This window comes from Curcuma longa, unplaced genomic scaffold, assembly GCF_044706935.1.
Source record: "Curcuma longa cultivar G26 ecotype Majalengka, Jawa Barat unplaced genomic scaffold, ITB_CL_G26_1.1 contig_14576, whole genome shotgun sequence".
NCBI lineage: Eukaryota > Viridiplantae > Streptophyta > Magnoliopsida > Zingiberales > Zingiberaceae > Curcuma > Curcuma longa.
The window spans coordinates 31090-45404 of record NW_027429816.1 but is presented as its reverse complement, the minus strand read 5'-3'; the positions used below and the strand labels follow the sequence as shown (position 1 = coordinate 45404).

At 37.5% G+C, this 14315-nt stretch overlaps 1 protein-coding gene across 1 annotated transcript in view; it reads right to left on the bottom strand.

The window, feature by feature from the left end:
* Positions 1-3568: 3568 nt before the first annotated feature.
* LOC141816153 (conserved oligomeric Golgi complex subunit 2-like) overlaps positions 3569-14315 on the bottom strand; it is a gene marked incomplete at its 5' end in the record, with an annotated part of 36247 nt that continues 25500 nt past the window's right edge. Inside the window, 3 exon segments of the mRNA XM_074703987.1 lie at positions 3569-4005; positions 11674-11808; positions 11897-12019. Coding sequence (XP_074560088.1) covers positions 3892-4005; positions 11674-11808; positions 11897-12019 — 372 coding nt within the window.

Sequence of the window (14315 nt, the reverse complement as noted above, 5' to 3'; positions counted from 1 at the left end):
TATGTTATAGAGTTTATTGAGTAGAAGGTCATGTTTACTCTGCTGTCGAAGGTCCCCTCATGCAACTCGATGAGTTTGCCCCACAAATCCTTGACGCTTATAAATGGGTTGACTCGGTTGAGTTCTTCCTTGGTCAACCCACATTGGAGTGTCTGGGTTGCCTTGTCATCGACTTCAATTTCCCTTTTTGTGGCTGCATCCCACTTTTCACATGACTGCTGGAGGCCATCGTTGTCAGTAGGGATTGTAAATCCAGTCTAGATTACGATCCACATATCCACTTGTGTCTTGAGGTGGTAGTCCATTCTGCCTTTCTAGTAGATGAAGTTCCCAGATAACAAAGGTGGTCTGGCAGTGCTGTAACCTTCCTGATGTGTCATACGACTCTTGAACACAAAATACAAAAATAATATGTATCAAGACTTGGTCTTCGATTAGCAATGCGAGAATCGGACACCCCTCGCTTTAATACCAATTGTAAGATAGTTAGGAGCGCTAGAGGGGGGCTAAATAGCGCTTCTAGGCGTTTTCACAATCTTCGACAAACCCATAAAACTTGTGTACGTGAAATAAAATATGCAACGGAAAATAACACAAGTACACGATTATTTTATTTGATCCATAGCCACAGACTGCTACTCTAAGGCTCACGATCAAAGATCATTTTCGATGAGAAATATACTAAGTAACTCCCCTCTTATGAAAGGGAGTTAAGCGCTTTACAAAATAAGTAGGATCGGTAACAAGTATACGATCCTAAAATATAAGTACAAAAATTAAAGCACCAAAAATTATACCGACAGAGTATGGATGCGCAGATTTCAATGCAGTTCCTCGGCGTGACGATAGTGTTCTGAATGGAATATCTTCGTGCAGACGGTCGTCGTTAAGTCATAGTCAAATGCCTCTAGGGTTCCCCCTCGAGGCTTCTTTTATTGAGTGATCAAGGCGCCTAGAAGCCTTTTCAGGTGCCTCCAAGTTGTCCTGTCGATCCACTTTCGACGCTGCTGACTCGACACTTCTGGGCATCTGTGTCCCTTTTCGGGCGCCTGTATGCTAACGTGGAGAATCCATATCAACCTTAACTCCACAACGCTTTATCCAGATCTAGGCGCCTGGAACCTTTCCGAGCACCTAGAGGCTGAGGTGTCCCGACCACTAGGACTTTACCACCTTACCGCCTGGCCCATCCGCTAATGTCTAGTAGCCTGGAACCAATCCGAGGGCCTGGATGTCTGATCACCTGGATCTAGATAAGGGCACCCAGAACACAAAAGTTTCAGCCTCTCCTTTCCTGCATTATAATTAAGTTAATGTAAAACACAAAAGTAACAGGAAAGTGAACAATTTTTTAAACTATTTGGTCTTGACTTCAAGTTTCTAGTGAAACTCTAGGTCAGATCGATGTCTACTATTCCCTTCACCGGAAATGCATCTTCACCTACTCCACTCGGAAGAATTTACCTTGTGTCAATCAAGTCCTCCAAACTTATTATATTTTTGCTTAGCCTCAATCATCAGCCCCCAAGACTTCCACTACTAGACGTCCAGTCCTCCAGACCCGCCTAGACTTTTGCCTGATGCACTTGATCCGCTAAGACTTGCCTAGTCCTCCTGAGTATGACTTCCTTGCCCAGCCCTCCAAACTAGATCTTCCACCTAATCCTCCAAATTAGGTCTTCCTGCCTAGCCTCCAACTAGGACATCCACCGCTTAGTTGCAACTAGGCCTTTCTTATGCCTAACAGCAATTAGAGCTTTCCTGTGCCTAGCAGTAACTAAGGCTTTCCTATGCTACATGCATACTCAGTTCAGCTCATCAGATTACTTCACACACTTAACATGAATTTTTTACCATTATCAAAACTTAGGTTCGATCATCTGGTGCTCCCTGCACTAACAATCTACCCTCTCCTTAAAAATACTTTCTATCCTTTAGTTTCCATAATTTGACCTTAGAAGTCATACATTTTTCTTCCACTGATACTATGCTTGAAGCACGTATTTAAAACACTACTAACCTATGTTGAGTGGTTTTCTCTAGGGATGACTTCATAATATTTATAAATTTTTCTATCTCTCTTCTTGACTATAAGAAAGTCAATTTACACCTTTTTATTTTTTATTTTTTAACATAACTAAGTATTTTTATTTTTTTTAAAAAACATATTAGCTATTATAAGTTCATATACTATCACAAAATCTAATAAAGTTTATTTTCTTTATTTTTTTGTTCCAAAATTATATCTTTATGCACCTTATCATATTCTTTATTTTTTTACTTATACATACTCATTTAGATCTCCTACTATTAAAATTATTTCGTTTGTTGAATTTTTTTATACTACCTCATCTACTTTTTCACATAAACCTATATTGATGTTTTCACTAATTTTACTTGAGATGTATATATGTTGTTTACATTAATAGTTTCTTTTACTACCATTATCTTGAATATTTTAATTTTATCTTACTTTTTAACTACTACTACTTTATCTCTTAATAAACAATTTACAATAATATCTGCTCCATTTTTCATTTTATTCTTTTCTTATATATTATTACTTAAAATTTGAATTCTTTATCATCTTTACTTTTCTCCTTATCCATTTCGTCTCCTAAATATAAAATATTAATCTTTTCTAATCATTATATCTACTGACTCTATTATTTTACTAATGAGCATTCTAATATTTTATATTCTAAATTTAAGACATTTAATATTTCTATAATGTATACTTATCCAACTTTAGGAGGTAGAATATCTTATTACATATTTAATACTCATTCAAATTCTTATAGAGATGTAATTATCCTTATCAATATATTTGTAACGTTTCTTTGATGGAATAATCTAATATTAATATAATAATTTAATAAATCTATATATAATATTTATCTATGTTTTATACTAACGAACAACCTAAAGCAACCCATATTCTTAGCCATTGTGGAGTTAGCCAAGGTAATCAGTAATTCTTCTAAAATGTTATTACTGAGTATTACGTGGGCTGATAGTAAACATTTAAACTATATTTTTAATGCTATGCTAGACATTGGTAGAAATTATTTTTTATATTACTTCTTCAATTTGTAATGTCCTTGAAGGATAGCTAAATTGATTACAACGGAGCAGAATTGCAAAAGAAGATAAAGGTTCAAATCTTAATGAAGCCGAGACAATACTCTCATTTCGTCGTAGTCTAATTGCAACTTCTCGATCTTAATTTATCTTCTTACAAATAATCATAAAATCAACTATGTGAAGATTCCACCTTATGCAGAAGAAGTGCATTTAATATTTTTATTTTAGGGGCTCTTAAATATCTGGTCACATGATTTAATGTGCGGGCACTTGCAGAAAGGAAAAATTGCAGCTTCAACAAAATTAAACCATAAGACGCCATATGAGAATCTAAAACACAGCTGGTCTTGCAGATTTAACCCGCACACATTGATCCTTCCAAACGTCAGATTTAAGTTGATTTAGTAAATAAAAATGTAATACTTATGAAGAGAGAGAGAGAGCACTATCATATACGGCTAACGGATTGTGAATCTCAGCCATATGAGGTTGACTGAAGGAACCACAATGATATTTCATATAATAAATGTATCGAACTATACGGTCTAAAGATAGATTTCCTTTTTCATGGCCTCGTGTCAACAGTTTTTGTTCCCTATCTTTAGAAAATAAAAAATGTTCCAATAAGCTCTCTAAAAGCATATCACAACAGCTTAAGTTCTGTTCAATCGGGCCATCTCACAAAACTTCGAAGCAATAGTAAATTTAGGCTTTCAAAAGTTGTTTAAGTGTATAATATTACAGGCACAAATTCTACTTAGCTCCCAAGGCAATCGAATGGACCCTTTATTGCGAGAATTAAACTCTTCAAAACGTGATTTGTGATTGCCGGTCTTCAGGAGCAACACACTGCCACAAGGAACGGAATGATGATATCTCGGTTGCTTCAACTCCCATAGCAGAAAGGTTGCGACCATACTCCTGAAAAAAAAGAGATATAGTGAGCACATCAGAGTGGGGGGATAAACAACTGCTCTGCACCTTAAACAACTACTGTGAAGAGAAGCATGAAAATCAATATTGGAAACGGCCCCACGATATGGCATTAACATGAACTACAAAATCCAATAAAATGATACCAACGGGTGTGATACAATTATAACGTGATGATGTGAATTGTCTGCACCAAACGTGATGATTACAGTTCAGGTTTATAACAATACAGAGTAATGGAAGCTTTAGTTGTGACCGGTTCAATGTCTTATGGAAGTTTTTTTTTAACTGGTAACTTTAAAGATTGCATTATCTAGTAACTATATTCGAGTTGCAGAATGCATAAGATCAATTTGTTGAAAACAAAACTACTTAAAGTGAGAGAGAGAGAAGATAATGCAATATCCATAGCCTAATATAGCATGCACCAGCTTCAATAAATGTTAAACAAAAGAAACTATGCTAGATAGAGAAGAGTTAAAGATGTAAAAGATAAAATCACAGGGGAAAAAAATCTCCTTGAGAAAAAAAAACAAGAATTCTGACTAACTTGGATATTACCAGCAATGTAGTCCTCATAAAAGGAGACGAAAGGTTGATACCAAATAGATGAGACATGGCTTCTTGTTATCTTAAATTAATCTTTCTTGGTAAAAATTCAATTTTGGTCTTAAGAAAATCAAATATAGAGTTATGTTACTCATCCTCCCTGCAATTGACATTGATATGTTATCATTGATACTTTATCATTATGGCTCTAGTAAACATTTAGATATTTTCACCAAAATCCTGCTTTCCTTTAAGGGCATGGTTAATTGGATAAAAAATTAAAAGATGAATAATAGAGAGGATGGATTTGCAAAATTTTCCATTCTTTGTACATTTAAGACGGATAGAGATATGAGAGAATGAAAAATTAATTAATTGATGAGACCACCATTTCAAATCCACCCAAATCAAGTGAAAATAAAAGCATTCCTTGCCGAGAACTCACGCATGATTTTTTGCAAATCAATACATACATAACTTGTGAATCAATACACACGCACCAAAGCTCTAGCCTCATATGAGCACAGAACAAGAGAACACTAAACCTCATCCTCAAGCACCAACATTGATCTTGCGAGCATTGAACTTTCAATTGGTTGATCAGGACGAGCAGGCCAAGCAGGTTGCTTAGGTCAGGAAAACGGAATTGAATGGGCAACCCAATCAATCTAGTTGGTCCAGTTTGGACAATCCAAGTGGTGAAATAGATCCAGATGGTCCAAACACTCTAGGTAAGCTAGTTATGAAGTTAGGGTTGGTCTAGGTCGATTAGCCTAGGCTAGTCAGATAGGTGAGTAGGCTTGGTCAACATGGACAAACAGGGCTAGGTAATTAGGATGGCAGAGGTGACAGTTGGATGGGCAAGTGAGCTTGTCTAATTGGATGAGGTGAGTGGCCTAATCCAGGTTTAGTTAGCCGAAGTGTACTAATCCATCTAAGTCGCTCATGCAGACAAGTGGGCCTCATTGGCTAATCGGGTGTATCCTTAAGAGCAAACAAATGGAAGGATGGCTTAAACAAAATTCATGCATCTACCAATGTTCACTCATTCCTTAGAATGAAGGGTGCCTAAGGCCATGTTTCCTATAGCAAAATCACATTCATCGGAAGGAAGGTGTTATGTACCTCACTTTTAATAAGACAAATTAATTGATTAGAGAATTATTGGAGCTTGAATAATTAGTAATTTTAGGCTAACCAACTTGTGTCAAATTTTCTTTCAATTCTCTATGTTAAATTTCACCTTTGGGTGAAATAATTATCTTTTTTGCTTCATCAATATATGTGACTCATAAGTTCAATTTTAATGCTATATCAATTGGTACCGGATCAACAATTTTGATTTCATATATGATACTTATTATCATCATCACCTCTAATTCCTCGTCATGCATCACTATTCACCATCTCCACGCCCTAAACATTGTCGATCCATCCACCCTTGATTTCCTTCCACTACACTCCCACTAGCTAAAACATCCTCCACATCCACGTATTGTATGTCCATAAACAAGCTCTTGCCCTCACGGGCAGGCACAAATGGTTCTTGTAGGAGTATTGCTACCAATAGGTCTGGGATCGATTCTCAATGAGTGTGAAATTCCGCTGGTTGCCTCACCCCCTACAGTCGCTACTATTGCTGGATGAACCCCTCGTGATTTACTCCCTTCAAGGAAGTGTGGGGCGGCCCCTCCACCAAGGTGATAATTTCACCTTTTGCTACCAATAAACAAGAAATTCTTGTTGCATACGCAACTCGTTGCAACAAGAGGCTACCTCCTTTCTATAATCATTATTGACCAAGAAACGATGTTCACATCCAAATTTGCAAAATCGTGATCAAAATCGTAGGATCCTACGATCCGAAAGTACCAAAACAATCCAAGAACGTTTGGAATCGTCTTTTATAGTGGAATCGAAGCAAAATCTGTAGGACCGGAAGAATCGGAGTAGGATCAGTAAAACCCGTAACAACCCAGTTTTAGACTAAAAAACATCATTTAAAGCTTTTTCAGAGACTCGTACTTTATATTTAAGATTATTTTCATCTTTTGCAGAGTTAGAGTTTCATCTTTTGCAGAGTTAGGATTTTGAAACTATTTAAAACATTTGTTTAGTTGATGTTCGCCAATTTTAATCATCAAGAATATTTTCTTTTATTCATTTCTCTAAAATTACGAGTTTTGGATGTCTATTTCTTTTTTTTCTTTAACATTCGTGTTCAAATTAACGGAATCAATAGTTTTCGCTACGTCAATTGGCCTTTATACTGGGCCATCTTATGGCCCTTTTTGGCTAGAGGCCCATACCTTAAAGATTCAATCCTACCTATCCAATCCCGACCGATCCAATCTTACTAATCCAATCCTAACTCCAAATCGATCCTACAAACTATGGTTCACATGCCCTATTGATTCTCCACCAATGTTGATCCCCAACATTGCCACGTCAATGACCCTATTTATTGCTTCCCACCTCATTGGATTGAAGCCGCATAACACCCCCTTAATGATGAGAGATGAAGCTACCTATGATAAAACCCTAACCATGATTCTTTTGCATTGACTACTCTATCAAGGTTCATTGTTGTCTACGACTAGCCACACCACCACAATTATGCCCCCAGATTGTGATCACATTGGATCTGCCTCTACCCGACACCTTTGACTCCTTCCCTACAACCTACCGTTGTGAACCCTATTGAAGGGATATGTTATTGCCTCATTAGTTGTTCATTGTTACCTCGTACTCCATTGGCCTCAATAGCTCACGCACATATTCTGACACTTGCACAACTCCATGCCTATTATGAGATGACTCCACGCTTTTCATCTCACTAGGATTAACCCATCAAAGGAGATCACCCTTCCATAAGCCTACACACAATGATCTACTCGCAAGCCTGATGTATCATTGCACCGCTCCAAGGTTACCCCATTGTCTCAACTTTTCCCCCACAACTCTTCTAACAACCAAGATCTACACCATTGTCAAGGAGAATCAACTTTAAACGAATCCCAAATCAGATTTTAATCTGATCAAATCAGCAAAGCAAAAAAAATTGTTGTCCATGAGAAAAAGTGAAAAAAAAAGACACGAACCTGCAAAAGTGAGAGAGGAAGAATTGTACAGAAAGCAAAGAATTGTTCAGAGAAAGGAACAAAAACATAGAGAGAAAAAAAAACAGAGCAAAAAGACTAACAGTGGGCCAAACATTTCTAGGATCAGCTAAGTTTTGGACAAGGTGGATTTAGGATGTCATCCAAGGTTCATTGGACAGTAAACTTCTAGATCCAATACAAAGCGAAATTGGATTTGACACAAAAGTTTGTCACAATCTCAACAACTGGTTACAAGGTGGAAGACACAAGTTCAAGTACTAACTCATCACTTCAATTGAATGATTGAAGGAGACAATCTGCTTGTGGCTACATCAACATCTGACTTAGTCGCACTATCTCAGTAATGCATTCTCTTTGTAACCAGATCTTACAATTTAAAATAGGAATTGTCCTATTTTAGGTGTTGATATTTTTTAAGGTAGTAGTTTAATGAGCATCTTTTAATTTATTTCATTCACATTTTATGTTTCTCATTAATGGTATTTGTTTTCTTATTTAGTTAGCATTGAGTCTATAAAAAAGTTGTCATCTTTGTGTAATTTGGGAAGCTTTAGATTAATAGAATTCTTTTTCAATTTTCTCAGTGAGAGTTTTCCTCCGTGTGAGGTTCTTTTCTGTGTGAGATAGTGATCCCCTTTTACTATATCAATTTTGTCTCAATTCAAGTGTTCAATTTTAGCATTGCGTCATATGGCAAGTCATCTTTATTGAATGCTAAGCAAAGAATAGAAAACCCGCTCTTTCGAAGGCTCGAGTAAAGGATCATCAAGAAATTCTGTAGAAGGCTCTATCATTAACTGACTTTTTGAAAGGCTAGTGTAAAGAAGCATACCTTGTTTTAGGAGTTTTACATAAAGGATCCTTCGAAAGCTTGCGAAAAGGATCTTTGAGTGGGTTTCTTTGAAAAACTCGAGTAAAGGATCGTTTGTGCTTCTTTAGGACATAATTAAAGGGCCATCAATATTGAGAGAGGGGTCACTAAATATGGTAAGAATTCTAATAGTTATATCATTCATGTCATGTTGCATGCTCTTTGAAGGGGATAATATATCATAATGCTCTTTCAGAGTTAAGAATTAGAGCTCGTTTTGAAGTTAATGTGTGTTAGGGAAGGGATCACTCATTCAGAGAGATTTGATTTTAATAATGTGTTAACGGTTTCTTGATCACAAGATACCAATAGACTATTCTTTGACTAAGTGTTGAGGTTCAATTAAAGACCTTTCCATTTTAAGAGAGGAATGGGTAAGGTTGTTACGATGAGATTGGATTCTTTAGGTCTTTAAATTTCTCTTGAAGCTGAGCATATGCTAATTCATCAAAACTGATTTCTCTTCATTTACCCATAAATATTTACTCTCCTTTTTAGTGAAGGCTTGATGGTTTCCTTTATTATTTGACTCAAGTAAATGGTCTTCAAGGTACCAGTATCAACCTTAATGTATTGGGTTACTAAAGCCAACATGGTTCTCATACCCTTTCCTTTGTTCTCAAATTGAAAATGTGTAGAAAGGTAACAGAACTAATCAAAAGATTGTGTCAACTTTATTCGAGGTTTTGGCTTTGGTTTAATAGGGGTTGGTTTAACAGGGTATAATTGATGTCCTTGTGCCTAAGAACTAGGCATTTTCTCTTCCACTATGGATTACAATACCTATTGTATCGGATCTAGGTTAGGTGTTGCACTTCCAATGTGGAATTGTAGATGTGGGGCCTATTAACATAACAACAATATGTTTAAACAAACCTCTAGTAAATTTAATAAATCACAAGAGAAACCCACTTCTTTCGGTGAACCTCAACCCAATATTTTAGTCATGGTCAACTTGTTCGTTGGGGAAGATGCAATAGAGATGGATGCACATGTGAATTTTTGGAGAAGAGTTAAAGGGCGGATGTGGTAGTTTCTCTAACGGCTAAAGAAGAGGAGGCAGCAATGACACATGAGCAACTACGACAGAGTTGGGGTGTGACCACGAATTTACCATGAAGATGGCTTCCTTTGGAGATGAGTCAATCATGTGGCATTGATGGTTGATGACAGAAGGTTGTGTCCACATAGTAGGTATGCACAGTAATGAAGAAATATAGGAAGAACTTGATGGGTTCTAACCGGCAATAGTGCATGAGGGAGGCAATGGTGTCGGGTTGTAAGGAGATTGAGCTTATAACATTATAGTGTAAAGCAACCTAAGAAGAGATGATCTTGGCTGAGAGTTTGTAAGTGAACGACAGTGAACAATTGTTTGGCAAAAATTGCCCATCAGGCAGTAGGAACCTTGTCAGTCATGTAGGTAGGAGAGAGATGATGTCGTTCGTGCTTGGGGTAAGAGTGGAGCGGCCATGCACATGTAGAAATGAGTTAATGCTGGTGATGTAGTTGGTGTGAGGCCGTGCAAGTGTGGGAGTGTTGTTCGCAAGAAGGTTGTCTTGCAAAGAGGAAGATCTAAGGAGATTCCATGAGATAGGGTAGGACGAGACCAACAAACCACCAAGGGGAGGGATTGCTTAGTGTGGTTGTTGTGCACGAGATGAAGAGGGAACAAAGAACACTAAACAAATCAAATAACCACAAGATTGCAAAACTTGTATCAAGACGAAATTAACAATTGCAGCATGAAAAATCACACTAGAAAAAATCATAGGCCAAACTCTTCAAAGAAAAAAAATTAAATAAAAGAATTATCAAAGGTTAGAAATCTTGAGCTAAGCCACTATTTTGGTCCTCGACTAACTCAGTCATGTCTACCATGCCAAGTGTCAATGCAGAGATGTGCTGACACCAAACACCAAAAGGGAAGCTAGGAAGGAGAGGAAGGCAAATAAACTACCCATTTTAAACACCAAAAGGACTTGGAGGTTGTCTCAAGCTGTAGCATACTCTACGAAAGTCTCAAAAGTGATTGCAGAGTGGTCGTGTTTGTCTCAGAAGCTTTAGGAGTGTTCATATGCATCTCAAGAATCTCATTATGTCGTCACCGTCATCACAAGGTATCATTGGGTGGCAACAAAGTCAAGAAGGGCCTCAGGAGTTATTGTAGAGTGGTCACCTTCGGGAGCTTGCAACATAACTGCGTGTGTCTCAAGAGTCTCATACAGTTGTCATCGTCATCACAAGGTGTCGTTGGATAGCAACAAATTCGAGGGACTTCGAAGTGGTTGGAAAGTGGTTGCATATATATTGGAAGCTCATAAAGTGGTTGTGTGTGTCTCAAGAGTCTTGTTAAGTTAGCATTACTTTTACATGCAAAACATGAATATTCACTAGTATGTGAATTTACTAGCACAGCATGAAAAATTAATCCCTAGAATTATATAAGATACTAACCCCATTTACAAAATCAAAATAAGAGCAATTCATCTAAAAAAAGTTTAAACTTTTCTCTAAAAGTTATAATCTAAATTATCTCTAAAAATATAAACATGTTTTACTAACTCTTAAAAATTAAAAAACATAGGATTTTAAAACTATAAAATTTTAAAAGAAAATTTTAGATTCATCCCCGATTTTCAAACTGTGTCATACTTTCTTCCATTGTTGGACAAATAACGCCCTAAAAGTAAGTTAAAGTTTTTCCCTAATAATCTTTTGGCACATGTTAAACTTAACGAGGATCATTATTGACAATCACGTTTCTTCGCTATCCTTATTATGGAAGCTTATGTGTATTAAATAATGCAAATTTGATCATATTATGCCCTTACCAGTAGGACATATATGAGTACAACATCAATATCGTAAATCGGCCAACAGCTCTAACATGAAAGAAGGCTAGCATATGTCTGGTTTTGACCCCTCCTTACTCAGGTCAGGCAAGCATAAGCATTATCCTTTACTTTTCCCCATCCAAAGGGCTTAAAAATAAAAATGTCAGCATCAATCTAAACTCTGACTCCAAAGCTCATCTTCAAACTAACCTATACCCCCTATCTGAATAACTAGAAGGGCAACAACAAATGGTTTGGTAATCATAAAATTACATACCTGAATGTCAAGAAATAGCTGCATGCAAATCTTTTCTGTGTCAGAAATATTATTATCCTGGGCATCAGACGTTGCTCCAACTCGCCGTTGTGCACCTTGGCGCAACCTCAACAAAGAGGACTCTGTTTTCCTTGCCTATCAATCAGGTTAATGAAACATGACTTCTTGATTAGGACAGATCATAGCACAAGTTTGAAAATGGAAAATGGCCATGACAACTTACCACATTAACAGTATCAGATGCTAGTTCATAATACCGAGTAGTGATCTTTTCTGTTGCACCATGCAAAAGTTCATTCTGAGCATCTTTTGTTAAAAACTTCATTAGCTCTCCTTCAAAAAACACCTGTCAAAAGTTCACTAGTTATCAATCACAATGTGTCTATAAATATAGGTTTTAGTTGCATAATAATAAACAAAATGAATGAAAAGATGAGTAAATTGTAACATGCAAGAAAAAAAATGTTACCCAATAACCATTAAACACATCTATTTCAAATGAATAAAAAAGTACACTGTTCTAATCATATCTGTTCTCTTAAGTACTTTCACATCTCAATAAAAAGGACTAGAAACAATATATATTGTGAATTTTCAGCTGTGGTTAAGTGTCAGCAGTCTTCAACTGTGACCTATTTTCTAGTGAATCAATTCAATAGTGCATAAATTATGATTGTAAGTGCTTGAGAAAGCAATTTGATAGAATAATCTTCAGGCTTGCAACTATTCTTCATAGGACCATTGATGACCCCTAAATTATACCCACCACTCAGATTCAGTAAATGATCTAGATTTCATCAAATTCCTGAAAAATAAACATATGATGTATAAAATTTAAAATGTTTACTAAGATGAATGTTATACCCCAACCATATGCCATGCCCTGTCTGAAACTGCAAACTATCTCACATTTCACTTATATGCACTACTAACAAACTGTGGCTTCCAATATAGCAACAATGGCAAGATGGCAGTAACACTGTAAATGATACTGATAAGCAGGATTAAGAAAATATACCACAAATACATGATTTTTAACAAAATTAGTTGTATGAAATTAAGAAAATCAGAAGTCACAACCAAATATTTAATTTACGTGATAGTGAATTATCTTAACAAATCTGTCTCTCATCGCATACAAATCATAGAAGGTAGGGGTTTGTATCTAGTCAGGGATTTGTATATTTATTCTTGGGTATGTTGCATGTCTTTCTAAGCATTGCCATATTCTCTGTGTCACGCCCCGCACGAACTAGGTCGCGACGCTAGCTTCGCTCGCCGCACGTGAACTGTAACAATGTCAGAGCAAAATATAGAGTAAAACTAAATAACCTGACTACATGCATACTTCTGAAAATAACTCTACTAGTGTTATATATATATATATATATCAACAATTAACCTGAGAATCAAAGAAAAGGGAGAGTGAGCACAAGTGCAAAATGGAGATAAACGAGATATGCATGAAAATATAATCAAAAAGGACAACAACATAATTTACAATTTATGTTTCCTTGGCATTCGTCTTTTATTGTCTTCTTAATTATATTCATCAATTGTTCTTAATTTTTTATTTTCCAACATTACTCATATTATGAGATTTGATATCCTGCGCGGCGAAAAAAACGCGACCCCGTGCGCGATCAATCCACGCCGTCCACGCTCGATCGCGATCAATCCACACCGTCCAAAAATCGCGATTGCACAGTGTTTCTCCTCGGACCTTCGCCGCTTCCCAGCGTCCGTTCATCGCCGTCCGACCACCGATTGCCGCCGGACCGGACCCGTTGGAACCACAACTCACCGGCGGTCCGGCGGGTGCCGGAGTCCGGCCCCGATTCGGCCGAAATCCGGCCGAATTCCGGCCGAAATCGGCCAACAGACACTGTTGGCCCATTTCGGCCGGAATTCGACTGGAATCCGGCCCTCGCCTCCAGACGCTGGCGGCCGATTTCGGCCAGAATCCGGCCGGATTCCGACGAAATCGGCCACCAGCGCGTCTGCTCTGTTTCGGCCGGAATCCGGTGTCGATGTGTGCGCCGTCGAGTTGCGCTTCGAACGAGCCCGGGATGGTGGCCGGCGGTGACCGGACGGCGACGAACGGCGGCGATGAACGCGGGGAGGTCCGACGGTCGCGCAGCGGGGTCGCGCGGGGGCGTCGGGCAGGATATCAGAGCTGCTCATATTATAGTCTTATTTTATATAACACTCAACATAACATATTAAGTGGGTGAACAATATGTAATATCCTAAACAAGGATGTGTCGTATAAGTAAAAGTAAACGATCTGCATTCCACCTAATACGAACACATCATGTATAAATGAAAATCTCAAAATGAACGACCTACAATCCATTCGAGAACGATGCATCGTATATGAGAGTGAATGACCTACAATCCACTAGTAACGAAATGCATCGTATGCATGCATATATATATATATATGCATAGATCGGATGAACGACCTGCAATCCACCTGAAAGAAATGTATTGTACGTTCATGAGGTGAACGGTCCGCAATCCACCAAATACGAAATACATTATGTGAATGCACATATACAACCACACATATATAGGATAAACGACCCACAATCCAATCTAAAAGTACCTCACATAAAAATAAGATGAACGACTTGCAATCC